The 16,781-nt window shown below is 32.2% G+C and overlaps 1 protein-coding gene across 1 annotated transcript in view; it reads left to right on the forward strand.

Annotated features, from left to right (window-relative positions):
* Positions 1–11,135, forward strand: part of LOC143067576 (uncharacterized) — a 55,468-nt gene extending 44,333 nt beyond the window's left edge. Inside the window, exons 6-14 of the mRNA XM_076240921.1 lie at positions 1,039–1,197; positions 4,589–4,756; positions 5,752–5,913; positions 6,636–6,662; positions 7,345–7,425; positions 8,746–8,865; positions 9,119–9,235; positions 9,967–10,083; positions 10,763–11,135. Coding sequence (XP_076097036.1) covers positions 1,039–1,197; positions 4,589–4,756; positions 5,752–5,913; positions 6,636–6,662; positions 7,345–7,425; positions 8,746–8,865; positions 9,119–9,235; positions 9,967–10,083; positions 10,763–11,055 — 1,244 coding nt within the window. The 3' untranslated portion in view covers positions 11,056–11,135. The remainder of the gene's footprint in view (positions 1–1,038; positions 1,198–4,588; positions 4,757–5,751; positions 5,914–6,635; positions 6,663–7,344; positions 7,426–8,745; positions 8,866–9,118; positions 9,236–9,966; positions 10,084–10,762) is intronic.
* Positions 11,136–16,781: the final 5,646 nt, after the last annotated feature.

The raw sequence follows: 16,781 nt of genomic DNA on the forward strand, positions 1-16,781 counted from the left end.
TTTTTTACGACAATGTATTCTGAAATTTATGTTTAAATAGAATGCACAGCTATATGAATAATGTCAATAAGTCGTAATTTAAACCTGAACAACATATTGGAACAGTTATTTGATGTTAAACAATAATCTTTAGTACCTAAATGTATGCTTTAAATTGGTAACACCGTTGACACGATCTTTCAAAGGATGACCTAAAATTGTTAAAATTGAAGAAACTCTTCATTTTCCCCATTGCATATTTCTGAATATCGTTGCTACCATACTATAAAATAGCGGGACACATTTAAAAGTTTTAAACAATGAGATCATTTTTCAAAATGTTACCTCGTCGAAATTTGCACTTTTTTTGATAATGACCAATATATATATACTCTCTTTCCTCAAAGGACAAATAATATACATACTCTTTCCTTAAAAATACACACACATATATGTATAATATATACTCTCTTTGCTTAAAGGTTTACTGTATTAGAATCATCTTTCGTTCAACCATGGTTACACATTATTTATAATGAACGATGCTTAAATACACTACAGTATCTTTGGCATCATGAGGATTACGAATTAGTTCTTAAAGAATGCTGCTTTAAACTAATGTTAAAAAAAAAACAAAAAACTAACTTACTGAATAGTTTGGTGCAATGGTATATTCGTGTATGACTTTTTCATTCTTTCTGTTTGAGATTATAGAAAAGGGGCGGGAAGTGTATGGCTCTACGTACGTGAAGTATATGTACGCAGTCACGTCTGTCTGATACTACATGTGCATGTGCATGTATTCAGACAAAAAAAAGTCATAAAGTCTCAATCACTGTTATATGTACAAAGAACAGATACCTTCACATGATTGAGATGAATAATAACTTTTACATAAATTATTTATCCCAAATGAAAAACTTTGTAGCTAAATCAATCTAAACCTTAAGAATGCAAATAAATGCGTTATTCGCCATCTGTTTGCTACTATACTTATATACTCTCAAAGCGTGACTTGGTATTTTAAAAGCAACATAAACTCAGACACTCTTCATTTAGACAAATCAACCCAAGCCCCAACCAGTGCTCCAGGAGGGTGTTCAGAGGGAGAATTTAAATGTGACACGACAGATGAATGTTATGAGAACTCTTGGAAGTGTGATGACATAACAGACTGTACTGATGGATCTGACGAACAAAACTGTGGAGATGACGATGGTAGGGGTTGTCTACAAAACTTCAAACAACAAATAAAAAAAAATATACTTTCGTCATCAGAAAATGTATAATTTACTTGTACTCGCTTTCCTTTATCTAAAACTCGGACACATTTGTTTTACAGCGATATTGTATATGCACAGAGTATATGGACTTGAATACATTTATCGAAAAAACCTATTATTTTCACCGTTATATTAACGCAACTAACACATCGTTTCATTCATAAACATTATGATTTGTAAATTTTAGGATTACAATCGGATGAAAATCGCGGATGTCACAAAATCATGAAATATTTTTAAAAATCTTGTTGTAGGATGGTTTTCAAAATATAGTGATATGGAGAATTTATTGTCTATACATTAGCCTCATCTCACTATCAACCAAACTGAATAAAGAAATAATTGATGCAAGCTATACTTTATTGTAGTTTTAACATGGGTAGGCATTATATTCGTGATTATTTTTGCCCGAGCAATAGAAAGGGATAACATAACACGAATATGATGCCTACCCATGTTAAAACTACAATAAAGTGTAGCTTGCATCAATTATTTCGATTCTGATTATGACAATTATGGTAATTTCTATGTCCGGTATGTATAAGTGTAGATCGTTTGTGTAGGCTATTCCATGAACCTCCATTGTTTGTTTGTAAAGAAGCAAACCACTGGCACTGTGATTTTTCAGAGGGAGGAGTTTGAACAGCCAACATGAACGGGTGTCGTATCTAGGTCAAATATGTCAATTTCGGAATGCAACACATTACAATCATAATAAACGAATTAGTAACAACCGGTGCATCATTTAAAGTATAGAAGTGTTTTAAGTTAAATGAAATATATTAAATGCATGCCAATTCAATAGAAATTCACTATTCTGCATTAGTCAATATACGCATGTGCAAACACATTTTATTGGATTTAGAGCATGGCTTTGTTCACATTTTTAGCGAAAGAAGCACATCATATTAGAATCTATAGTCAAGTTTTAACAAGACAAATTTGAACTGAAAAATATCAACATGGAGTCAAACTGTTTATGTAACTCAAGTTGAAGCCAAGTTATATGAATGACGTAAATGAAACATTAAACAAAAGACAATGAGCCTATATAATTGGTGTTTGATGTTTGTACTGTTTTAAATTTTTGAAGTCCCTCGTGAATCGAAAAGTAAAACACTCTTACATGATCTAATTTCGTAAATGCCGTTCGAGGCATACGAGCCACATGGTGCCCTTTTTATTGGCTTCATCATCAAGTTGAATTTCTAAGGAAATGACCTTGATGACAAAATTACTTCTATAACCTTATTTGCGACATTTGATAAACTATGGTAATGCTTGAAAATTTTGGAGTACACGAATATTAATGCAAATGCATTAAGAAAAGCGTTCATGTACATGTATATAGTTTTGTATCTTGTAATGTAAAAACGTGTTTTCTTCCAATCTCTCTAAATTAGTAGTATTTTACTTCCTAATGCCATCCTTGCGTTAATAAAAAAAAAATTTTATGTATTTTTATTTGAAGAGCGAATCCTTTGAAACAATTACAGTAGTAGAACTGTGACATTTTACTTCGATTATGAAAAGACATGAACAATATTTGATTTTAAACATATTTTATTCATTAAGATATGAAAAGGATTGAGCAACAGGCACAGCCTATAAAAGCTCTCTCCATATTACATGTTCAAGGTATAATTCAATTATAACAACTGTATTAAAATAATGCAATATACATGTAGTGGAACATGCATGCTACTTATGAGCACACACGAGCAAATATATGTTTACAGTGTTACTTACTAAATGCAAAGTATATTTAAGTATATAGGCAATTACTCATCATGTATTTAAGAACCTTGAAACATGTAAATATCCTTTATAAGTCATTAGAAATATATATATATATGGCTTGAAAGAGACCCTAAGCTTGCTTAGTGGATCAAATGAATTAATGTTTAAGTGGAGGAAAAAAAAATAAAAAATAAAACAAAATGAAACAAAAAATAAGTTAGTTTCAAACAAAACGTTGAGTGTCACTGATATATTTATGAACAGATTTAAAAATAGCAATATTCATATCATATGAAAATAATCTGTTTCCAAAAAGTAATAATTCAATATTTATATCAACATTATCAGCAATGGAGTTAATGGAATCAAGAAGGATCTGTCTTACATCATTGTACTTAGGGCAAATGAAAAAGAAATGTTTGTTATCCTCAACAGGGTGATTACAGTTTGCACAAAAAGTGTTCTCGGATAAGAATTGATTAAACAGATGAGATTTTAGGTTGCTAGCATTATTTCTGAGTTGACAATGACTTATATTAAGTTTCCTTATCCCATAGTTGAAGGGTTTAAATATATCATCAGTCCTATAAAACTGTTCCAGTCCACTTCTAAATATACCCAAACTTGGGGATTTTTGTAAACTCAAAGGAAGACTGTTCCAAAGTCTTATAGTGGAAGGAATGAAACTATTGAAATAAGAGCTAGTTCTAGCAAGAGGCGGATGAAAAGTGTTATTTTCATTCCTCAAAGTATAAGGGGTTTGTCTGGGAAGATATGGCTGGACTAACTCATATAAGTATGCAGGTGTCATCCCATTTAATATTTTATAGAATAGTACAAGCTTATGTTTGTTACGTCTATTCTCCAGAGTTTCTAAACCTAATTCAATATAAAGTTTTTGTCTGGAGGAATTACGTCGTAAACCTGTAATTATTCTAGCGGCTTCTATCTGAATATTTTCAAGAAGCTCAGACTCGTGCTGGGAGCAATTGCCCCATACAACATCCCCATACTCTAATATAGGTCTAACAAAAGCATAATAAATACGTATAAGTGAACTCCTATCTAATAAATGCTTAACTTGACGAAGCACGGATAGACGAGAGCATGCTTTTTTATAAATAATATCAATATGTGAGTTCCATGAAGCTGATGACTGAAATGTTATCCCAAGATGACAGTGAATATTTATTTTCTCTACCTCTTCCCCATTTATCCCAAAAAATACAGGTGGGTGTTCCCTTTCCCTTCTTGTAAATACAATATTTTTGGTTTTCTTAGAGTTAAATTGAACAGCCCATGATTTTGCCCAATTTGAGATAACATCCAAGTCATCAGTCAAAGAAGCAGCTGCTACAGCAGGATCATCATCTACTATAACAAATAAAGAGGTGTCATCTGCAAAAAGTCTAATATCATTAGAAATGTCATTTACTATATCATTTATATAAATAAGAAACAGAAAGGGTCCTAAAACTGATCCCTGGGGGACACCTGCATGTATACTTTTTAGAGTTGCCGAAAAACCTTTAACGAAAAAAATTAAAGAACAATATCATTTTAAACTCAAGACACTTTTCGTTTAGACAAATCAACCCCAGCCCCAACCAGTGCTCCAGGAGAGTGTTCAGAGGGAGAATTTAAATGTGAAACTACAGATGAATGTTATGACAACTCTTGGAAGTGTGATGAAATAACAGACTGTACTGATGGATCTGACGAACAAAACTGTGGAGATGACGGAGGTGACGATGGTAGGTGTTTCTACAAAACGTCATATATTAAACACATCAAATAAAAAAATAATAAAATATTTAAAACAATATACTTTCATCACTATCTGACGAGCAAAACTGATTAGAACACAACGGTTTTTACTAATGGAGCAGGATCTACTGATCTTTTCGAGTCCGTGGTGCTCACTAAATCTTCAATTCTCCGTGCAATGTTTCAAGACTCTTTGTTTGTTTGTCTGTAACAGTTATTCGTTTTTCATTTTTTGGGTGATAATCTTGACTTTCAAATTTGTATTGCCCCTTTGTTTATTGGTTTATTTGAACTGTATGCGAACTTGTCAAGATAAAAATGTAATTTAAAAAAAACGATATTTTGTAATTCAGTATTTCAGGCAGTTTAGAATTTATTAAACTACGAATATGAGAGGCCTAAGTCTTGCTCAATCCTTTGAAAATCCAAAGTTTAAGAGGATGATCACTCCCTCTAAAATTTACATTATCATTCAAGTCAGTATAGCCTGTATTTCAGTGGTTGTCGTTTTTTGCTGTTTTTGTTTTTGTTTTTCGTTCATATGTTTTGTCCATAAGTTAGACCGTTCTTTTTCGTTTGGATTGTTTTACATTTGTCATTTTGGGGCCTTTTATAGCTGACTCTGGTGTGGGGTTTGCTCATTGTAGAAGGCATTACGTTTACCTATAGTTGTTAGTTTCTGTGTCATTTGGTCTCTTGTGAAGAGTTGTTTCATTGGCAATCAGTAATTAACCACATTTTCAATGATTGATTTTTTAGTTCATTAACCGTTACTACAATTAGAAAATTTGATAGTTTCACTTAAAATCTGACCAAAAAGATTTTTTTAAATTTGGACAAATTTCAACACCAAATAACATTTTTGGCAAGCCTTGCGTTGAACATTCAGAAAAATTAACGGATAAGAAGGGAGAAATATCGCATAAAATTTGATCCAATGGTAAAATTTATATTTAAACATCTGTTCACTTTTTCCCCCAAGAAAAATCCACCCCAGCTCCAACGTCCGGACCTACTAGTGCTCCAGGAATATGCAGTGACGGAGAATTTAAATGTGAGACTGGAAATGAGTGCTTTGTCAACTCATGGAAGTGTGACCAAATCAAAGACTGTCAAGACGGATCTGATGAAGAAAATTGTGACAGTGAGTTATTTGTCTTGAATTTGTTGTTGATATATGTGTATTTTTTAAACCGCTTTGCCTAATGCAAGTACAACAGTTTAAATTATTATTATGTCTAATGAGTTTACAAAAACAAAATGAATTTGATAAGCCATTCTTAATGCAATAAATCGAATAACGAATTAGGTATACGTTGCCTTAAGATTTGAAAATGAGATGTTGTACGATTGCCAACGAGACGGTATTTTTCAAAAACAACTTGGACACATATATCTGAACAATTACAGATCACCGTCTTGCCTTAAAAAATGAGTTAAACTCGTATAATAGGATAATAATCTATAAAAGGCCCCGGAAAACAATATAAGAAAACAATTCAAGAGAGGAGAAAAAACCTACCGCTGGATAATTTCTAGGTAAAATAAGTGAAAAAGAATTATTAGATACATTGAAGTTGAATGTAAACCAACGTACATATTTCATGACTTGTGACAGACACGTGTTGAGGGGTTAAACATGTTTAGATTATGGAGTGTGTGTCCGAGCGAGACCTATTGGTGACCTTCTGCAGTTGTCTGTTATATGGTCGGGTTGTTGTCTCTTTGACACATTTCCCATTTCCATTCTCAATTTTATTGTGAGCACTCAATCATCACTTAATATAACCTGGGGAAATTGTGTTATAATTTAAGATAGTATTATTGTTATTGGACATGAAATCACAATTCTGTTTTGTTTTACAGCTGCACCAGTTACTCAAGCACCAACAGGTAAGAAAACAAATATTAAAAAAACGCACTTCATAGATTTTCCAACGTAAATAATGTTGAATTGAATACTCTAAACTGATACGACAGTTTATATTGAATTCTGACGTCCTATATATATATAGGCACTAAGAGAAAGATGTTACAACAGCTGCTGATCATCACAAAGTTCCCACTATATATTGAAATAAATTATGACATTACTGAATGCAATAACTGTACCAATATTTCTTCATCAGATGCATTTTGACAAGTACTTAACGTCTCTTCAGCACTTGAAGAAGCTTCATGCCTAAATTCTGAAATTCCATGTTGAAGAGCTTTAAAAAAAATCAAACGCAACGTGGAATCAGATTTATCCATCATAAGGAAGCTATATTCCTTAGCTTGATAACAACAAACTTTAAGCATACAATATCCATATTATTAATATCCATATTATTTATGTCAATATCAAAGTACTTGCTACTGGGTTGCTGACTAACAGTCCATCAGCTGAAACTCAACACGGTGGTAGTAATATCAGTAACGGTACATATTTCTACGGTACAAGATGTGCACTTCAACAATTAAAGTCTACAGTAATTACCAAACTATTTGAAAATCCAAAACCTAATATAACCCTGACTAATAAAATGAGTGCAAGTCTGTACATACAATGTCATAACTGTTGTTGTTGTTATAGATTGTACATCTGAAGCAGACAAATGTAATGGTTATGCAGACTGTGCTGATGGATCCGATGAAGACAATACAATGTGTTCAAGTAGGTTTATACATTTAGGATTTGAATTGGGTATACCTGTCGTGTACAATATTAAGGATTTGGATTGGGTGTTACCTGTCATGTATACCATTTAGGATTTGAATAGGGTATACCTGTTGTGAACAACATGTAGGATTTGGGTGTACCTGCCGTGTACAACATGTACAATTTGGATTGGATGTACCTGTCATGTGCAAAATATAGGATTTGAATTGGGTATACCTGTGGTGTACAACATGTAGGATTTGAATTGGGTGTACCTGTCATGTACAACATGTAGGGTTTGGATTTGGTATACCTGTCGTGTATAACATTTAGGATTTGAATTGGGTGTATCTGTCATGTACAACATTTAGGATTTGAATTCGGTGTACCTGTCAGGTACAACATGTGTAATTTGGATTGGGTATACCTGTCGTGTATAGCATTAAAGATTTGAATTGGCTATACGTGTCATTTATAATATTTAGGATTTGAATTGGGTGTATCTGTCATGTACAATATTAAGGATTTGGATTGGGTATACCTGTCGTGTATAACATTTAGGATTTGAATTTGATGTACCTGCCATGTACATTAATGATGATTTGAATTGAGTGTACCTGTCATGTATAACATGTAGAATTTGGATTGGGTTTTTCTATCGTGTACAACTTGTAGGATTTGAATTGGGTGTACCTGTCATGAACAACATGTAGGATTTGAATGGGTATACCTGTCATGTACAACATGTAGGATTTGGATTTGGTATACCTGTCGTGTATAACATTTAGGATTTGAATTGGGTGTATCTGTCATGTACAACATTTAGGATTTGAATTCGGTGTACCTGTCATGTACAACATGTGTAATTTGGATTGGGTATACCTGTCGTGTATAACATTAAAGATTTGAATTGGCTATACGTGTCATTTATAATATTTAAGATTTGAATTGGGTGTATCTGTCATGTACAATATTAAGGATTTGGATTGGGTTTACCTGTCGTGTATAACATTTAGGATTTGAATTTGGTGTACCTGCCATGTACATTAATGATGATTTGAATTGAGTGTACCTGTCTTGTATAACATGTATAATTTGGATTGGGGTTTTCTATCGTGTACACCATGTAGGATTTGGATTGGGTATACCTGTCGTGTACAACATGTAGGATTTGTTGTACATTTCATTGCTTTGTTCTGTTTCAACACTGAAGATAATAAGAGAACTCATATTTTGTAGAATTTATATCTTTCATTGCTATATTAAATTTCTACTGCATATTGTCTATACTCACAGAACAATTGAAGATAATAAGGCTCGTGTTTTTCTCTTCAGCATTCAATTGCCCTTCAGGTAGTAGCAAATGTAGTGACGGAGTGACATGTATTTCTGACTCCGCCAAGTGTGACGGGTACCAGGATTGTCCAGCTGGAGACGATGAAGCAAACTGTGCAGGTAAGTGTTCAAATAAAATATGGTTAACATGTATTCTTCTGATCTCATATAAACTTCTTATGACAAGTAAATGAAAAAAAAAACAGGCAGATGTCGTTCTTCTTCTTACATTCTGAAAACATAAATTTTATTCATTTGCTTACTTTATATTACGGAAAACACCTTCACCATTTTACCATGTAGTTTTTAATGATGATGCTTTCTTTATAAATACAAACCGAGAATGGTTTATACACTGCTTTGATGTTTTTAGCTGCTACCTGCTCTAATAACCAGTTCAAGTGTCCTAACAGTTTCTGCCTTGCTAAAAGTGGTAAATGTAATGGAATTCCAGAATGTCCCAATGGTGAAGATGAAAGCGGTTGCTCTGGTAAGTTTAGTTTTAAAAATAGTATCAGCAGACGAACGTGTGGCATAAAGTAAACATTGAAAAATTATAAATGTAAAATCTGTCATATTTTAATGCAAAAGAGGTAAAAATGTGATAGGAGCCATTGTTATTGTCATAAAATTGCTAACAATTCTTTTGAGTGCTTTTTGTCAAGTTTGTAACATTTGGCCATGGAAAGGAGATTGAATGATCCTACTATCTTTTGTCTTCAGTGGCATCAACACCGTTAAGACTGATGTTTAATATTTTTTTTAATCGTTCATGGAAATTTGTAAAACTAAGACGGAAAAAGCTTGTTTTATAATAGAAAGATAGTTTCGAGATATAAATTTAAATTTGTTTTCCCCGTATTTTTGCTGATATAAAAACATATCTCTTAAATATATTTTGAAAAAACTTTCGAATGAAAAATTTTCTCCTCAACTTGTTGGTCACAGATTGTTTCTAATATTTCGTATCGAAGCTAATGGTATTTTTGCAGTTTTCATTGTGTTCAGTTCTATTTCGGGGCTTTAATCAAATATGATATTGGTCCTATGTCCAATAAATGTAACAAGTATATGATGCCTAAACCGATATTTTACTTTCTTGATACCAGTATGTGAGTGAGAAATGCGCTTGGAACGCACTAAATTTACAAAGTGTCATTCTTATTTTTCTAATTGAATAAGAACACATCTCATATTCTATGCATATTTTTTCTTGAACAGGATGTCCAAAAAACACACAAAAAAGATGTGATGACGGTTCAATGTGTATACTTAAATCTGAAAAATGCGATGGAATTACAGACTGTTCTGATAAATCAGATGAAGCTAACTGTCCAAGTAAGTTAATAATAATGCATAACATCTTGTTCTTATTTATTACCCTTTATATAGCTGTCGAAAGTATTCTAGAGAATACTCCGATATGAATCAACAAAAGAACAAACCACAATTTATTAAATTATGCAGACAACAGCGGCGGATACAGCCATTTTTAAAAGGGCGTTCCAACCCAGGATAAAAAGGGAGTGTTTAGATTAAAACATGACAATTGACTAAATTGATATATTTGATCAGTAAATTTCCAGTTCATAAACGTGATGTAGTAATTATTATAAAACTCAAATTGAAATAGTTCCCGATACGAAAATAAGAAAATGTGATATATGATTGCCAATGAGAAAATTATCAACCAGTGTTAAATGACGTAGATCAAAGTAATTATAGTTATGCACCAACGAGAAAACCCATGCCATTTACCCAGCTATAAAAGTCAGCTCTGACTTGAATGTTAACCAATTCAAACAAGGAATACAACTGCCTAATTTGTAACAAATATGACCCGTCACCGACATGAACCAACGATAACCACGAAATTACGCAGGCTCCTTTTCAACACGTTATTTACGTGCCATGAATCAATGACGATTGTACATAAGAGGCAACAATAAGTTAAGATACACGAATTTTAAATAAGTTAAAAATTGGACAAATAATCATAGTAATAAACCATTTCTAGGCAGAAGAACGACATTGACAAGATTCCAGAGACTCTTAGATCATTTGAGATCCAGAAATAAAAGATCACCAAATCACGAGACAATGGCACAAAAAGCTGTAAGAAAGATGGACCAAGTAAAGAGGAATTTCAACGAGGCACTAAAACGAGTAAACAGTGATGAGGGTGTAAAGAGACACCAAAGAGCTATGAAGGCAAGACATGAGTCACTTCAGAGGCAGTTGGTCGAGAGACGGAGAAACCTAGCTATGACCAGTAGGCATTCTAAGGAGAGGCGTCATAGTCAGGGTTAATTTGAATCGATTTGATCTAATCACAAGTTTATGATTTCTGCTTCTTTTCTGTAACCTTATTATTAAAGATTATTATTTGAGTAGAATATTATTTTCCTTTTTTGCCTGCAATTTACTTTTATATTATGTTATGGAATCAACACTTGCTGTAAGGAGTCATCAATAATTGTCAACCTTTTCCAAAGTGTGAAAATATCTTAGTTTTCTTACCACCATTCCCTCAAGAATTGTACCATTAATAATTTGTAGTCGTCCGGACTAGAACATAATCAATATACTAGTGGGGTTCTATTTCATTGCTTTACATGCTGCATTTTAAAATATATGAATATCTTGTGGTTGACATAGATACTCATTTCAGATTAAAGATATCATCTTGAACCTGGAACTCCATATTCATGTATGGTATATCAAACTGAAACAAAACCCTAGTAAAATAAATTCCAAGATCATGGCAAAAGATGTTATATTACAACTTATAGTATTTCATACTTGGTCTGATATCCACATAGGATCTCCATAGAGTTTTATATCTACAGACGACAAAGATTACCAAAAATACGATAAGATTAAACATACCTTTCTAAATTCAGCCATCTGACCTGATCCTAATAAATCAAACGTTGCAGTTTCATAGACTTTCACTTTCCATTTCTTTGATGATAATGATTTTCCATTGGCTTCTTTTTATCAACAGTGTACATTTCTCAGTTGGTATAATAATTACGTGTCTAGGAGAGTGACTCTGCAAGTCACAATGAAGGTTAAAGTCATTGATCAGACTTGACAACTCATAATTCATAAAAAAAATTAACCGTCATTTTTTAGTAACCATACGTTAGAGATCAGTACGGCAAAATTTGAATCTCAGTAGCCAAAGCACCTTATGCTTGCTATCTGTAGCTGTTACAGAATAAGAAGGTGTGCTAGAATTGTCAACAACTCCGATGAGTAGACTATGATCCACAAAAAAGACGAGAATGTAATTTCGCTGAACTAGTATACATTATTGTTTAGGGGCCACGTGGTGCCTGCTTCATTGATGGCCAGTTGGGCGGTTTCTGATCTTTAGTTGAGTTATTATCTCTTTGATATATTTTTTGTTTCCATTCTCAATTCTAAAAGAACGTTTCCAAACTTTGTGTATGTGTCCTGTAGGAGATCTGTTATATAATATCTTTAAACCAAATAAAGAGAACAACGTACAGTTCTAAAAAAAAGACAGGTGTCTATACAATAACAATATTATTAAGCTTAAATCGTCCTTAGTCTACAAATTTAATAAACGGATTGAAAAAAAATCTACCGTCATGTCCATTATCACTGGGGTAAAGCTGATGACCGTAACTGCATTCACGGTCATCCCAAGATGTCGGATGAAAAATTAGGTCAGTTTCTGTATTGTCTGTTAAAGTGTTGAAACGATGTAAATTTATAAAAGAATCACTCGAAAATCACTAATTACTTCCGAGAAATGTGCATGAAACGGGAAATTCGATTTGAAAAAATCGTTAAGATGACCGTAAATCATAATCAAAATATTTTCAAGATGACCGTAACATAAAACAAGGATGACCGTGATTGGTAAAAAGATGACCGTAACTTGTAAAGGATGACCGTAATTTGTAAAGACTGACTGTAATTTATATAGGACGACCGTAACTTTTATAGGATGACCATCAATTCTAAGAAATATCCGTATTGTATTCAAAGCTTTTTTGTTGAGTTTGTCGATCTCAATAGGGGCTCGGTTAGCGGATATAAATATGTTTCATATATTTCTTTTTTTAAACTATAATATAATTGGCCATATTTAGGATTTATAACAATGATAGTTAATTGCATATTTCTCGTAAACAATGAAATATTTATTGATATCGACGTTAAAATTTTGACACAAAAACAGCGATACGACGAAAATTTGAAGAAACATGAATGTGTCCCTAGTACACGGATGCCTCATCTACACTATCATTTTCTATGTTTAGTGGACTATGAAAATGGGATAAAACTGTAATTTGGCATTAGAATTAAAAAGATCATTCCATAGTGAAAATGTGTACTAAGTTTCAATTTTATTTAACTTGAAGCTGGACAAACGGACAAACAAACAGACGAACGGACGAAAGTACGCACAGACCAGAAAAACATAATGCCAATAAATGGAGCATTAAAAACATTAATAATACTTACGAATATTTGGTAATCGAGCCCATGTGTATGAGCCCAGAGGAAGCAGATTAAAATCTTAATTTGTCTTGATATATGCAGGCGGAAACACTTTTGAAATAGAAAAAAAGAATCGAAGCTCTGTGTTTATCGAGAAAGCGATAAAAGTTAACTGTAATGTTTGATATAGTAACAAAATTTTAAAAATTTAATAGAAACAAATAAAACGACAATTTTCTTATTTTAAAAATACCATTTGCATAAGTTTTCAATGTATCTATTACATAGTAATGCAAAACAATAAGATATCAAGTCGACGACATGGTTCTTATCGGGGCCTTTTATAGCTGACTATGTGGTATGGGCTTTGCTCATTGTTGAAGGCCTTATGGTTACCTATAGTTGTTAATGTTTGTGTCATTTTGGTCTTTTCTGGATAGCTGTCTCATTGGCAATAATACCACATCTTCTTCTATAGTATCTATAAGTTGGATGTAGAAAATGCATAACCTCCGATTTTTTTTTATCACGGACGGAGAACATATCAATCTTTTAGTTCAGAAATTTTCGTGTCTGCCCTTCCATTATGTGAATCAAGAAAAATTCCCCAAAACAGGTAACGATTGTATCGAAAAGAGAAAAATCGAGTGCACCTTTTTTATGTTAGGGCATGTTTGGGGTGTATATTTTGTCTTTAAAACGTACAAAGCAAGAGTATTTTATATAGCATCTCGCTTCAGATTCTATCATTATTATATATCAAAGCTACAGGTTGACTTTATAACGTAAAAAAATGACAGTACGAAAAGATGAAATATATGGGTCAATTGAGATACCTATCTAATGAATCACAAAAACAGAGTAGGTGTGTTCGAATAGCTATTTTTTCTAAAAGTACTTGACGACAGTCTTTTAATTTGGATGATGAAAATGTGTGATAACTAGGGTTTATAATCTTCAACCACTGAAAATGTTTAGTCTGCCCTTCCACGAAATATTTAATTAGAATTTTTTTAAATGCTTAAGAATTTTCAAAAATTCCATCTGACATCCAAACAGACAATATTTTTAAGTTGAATCAATGCAGACAAGATCATTAACTACTGCTCATTAGCTAGTAGATACATTTGTATTTTAAAATATAACTGACATATAACGATCGATCGTAATGGTGCTATGTGGATAAATTTATCAGTTTTCAAGAGCAAAATTGGCAGAGCGTCATCCCTACAATGGCTTCCATTTCTACGACTGTGAGCATGAACTGGCGTAATGGGGAGATAATTTTGAAGAAGTAGAATCCTGACTGTATGAATAACATTTCTGTATATATACAAATTGACAACGTTCCGCCTTGTGATACGCTTTTCGTACAATACTATTTTAAGGATCTACTTTGCTGGAGCTCACCTTCACTAGTTTATTCGAATGATATTTTCAAAATATTTCTGTTATTTTATTTGCACGACAAAATGAAAGACGATATAATATCAATGGGTGTACATGCAATTTTTTGGCATTTTTAAAAATGTGTATTTATTATATGTCATTAAAAGGAATCCCAGAAACAAAAAAAAAATCTTTTGTCGAGCAGTTGAAGGCTGTGCACCGCATGTCGTTTGGCAAATTCATTTTAAAAATTGAACCCTCTACTGTAAAAAAGATACATATGGTAATCTTTACATTTGAAGCACGTCTTATTTTCTTATACCTATAGGATAAAACTTTCATATTAATATGTGTATACCAACACGATTAATCATTTGATACAAAAAGATAGTTATATTAATTAATACGGATGTTTCTTAGAATTGAGGGTCATCCTTTAAAAGTTACGGTCATCATTTACAAATTACGGTCATCTTAAAAGCAGTTACGGTCAGCCTTGTTATGAATCGCTGATTCTGTTACGGTCATCTCGATTGTGATTTACGGTAATCTTGGCGATTTTTTCAAATCGAATTTCCCGTTTCATGCACATTTCTCAGAAGTAATTAGTGATTTCCGAGTGATTCTTTTATAAATTTACATCGTTTCAATGTATGATTTGTAAAGAAAATGATATAGAAACACTTTATAGTCCGTTTGATTTCTATAAATCTTCAGAAAATGAATCTTAAAAGTTCATTTTTACAAATAAATATTTTTTTTCTTCATGTGTGTTAATGTATGATATATACGAACTCTGACTATGAATAACATAATTTTGAACCAAAAATCAAAAAAGTTACTCATTAGGTCTCTATGTTACTTCTATTGTTTTTAATATTAAATACTCAATGGAGTAAGTATGAGTAGTGTAACAGCCTTCCATTCAAAACAAAAACATAAGACATGTGCTTTAAACCTGTTTCATTGTACCATGTGACTTTACTCATTTGAATATTAAAGGCACTATACATGTTATGAAAAATGACCATCATCTAAGTTTTTTTATGATTTTATAAATGAACTTGCATTTATCTACAAAGATGTTATTAGTGGAAAAAATGTTATAAACATATGTTTTATTTTTTTTTCCTTTCTAAACTTTTTTTGTAACCTTAATTTGATTATAAATTTATACCTTCTAAAGAAATTAAGCAAGCTTTTCATGCTTTAAGCATGGTGACAGTAGTAACAAAATGGAGAGGCTCTAAAAAGTTTTACAAATAATTATTTACAGAATATATCTGATATTTACCTTTTTCTTGAAAAAAAAAACCACAGCTAAATTATGACTTTCAAAAATGAAAATAAAATTAGATAACATATAACCCAAAATACCTTTATTATTAAAAGAGGCCTTTTTTAATATTGTTTTTAAATTATGCATTGTCTCCCTTACTTATATATAAAGAAAGGAATTAACATGCCTCCAAAAATTTCTAAAGAAAAAAAGGATATAATTCTGAAAGTGTTCAGTTATTTTCTTGTCGAGTCAAAGCGGGGAGCTCCATTTCATTCATGGCATAATACCACAAAAAGAACTGCCCACTGTTTGAAAGTTAGTGAAAGCTTTATAAAAAAAATGCTTGGTTCAGAAGAAATCTTGAAGTCAAAAAGTGTGTCAACTAAAAAGGACAAAATTGATCAGTTTGACACAGATCTGATAAAAACTACTGTGCATAATTCATTTAGGAAAAATGAATGTGTGACATTAAAAAAATTAAAACAACTTTTGGAAAAAAATCATGAAATTAGTTTATCAAAATACAAATTATGGAAAACTCTGCATGAGTTAGGCTTTAGATATAAGAGAGTGGATAAAAACAGAAAAGGTTTAGTTGAAAGAAAGGACATTGTTAACCAACGCATACAATATCTTAGGACAATTAGGAAAAAGCGTGAAGAAGGTTATACTGTTATTTATTTGGATGAAACTTGGGTTGATACCAACCATACAACTTCCCATCAATGGACTAGTTCAGAAGATGCAAACAACAGAAAAATCCCCCTAGGTAAAGGTCAAAGATTCGTTGTTTTGCATGCTGGATGTGAAAAGGGTTTTTTTAAAGGGATGTGATCTAGTTTTTAAGGGTATCAGTACGGACGGACGAGATTACCATACGGAGATG

This window comes from Mytilus galloprovincialis, chromosome 3, assembly GCF_965363235.1.
Source record: "Mytilus galloprovincialis chromosome 3, xbMytGall1.hap1.1, whole genome shotgun sequence".
Taxonomy (NCBI): Eukaryota; Metazoa; Mollusca; class Bivalvia; order Mytilida; family Mytilidae; genus Mytilus; species Mytilus galloprovincialis.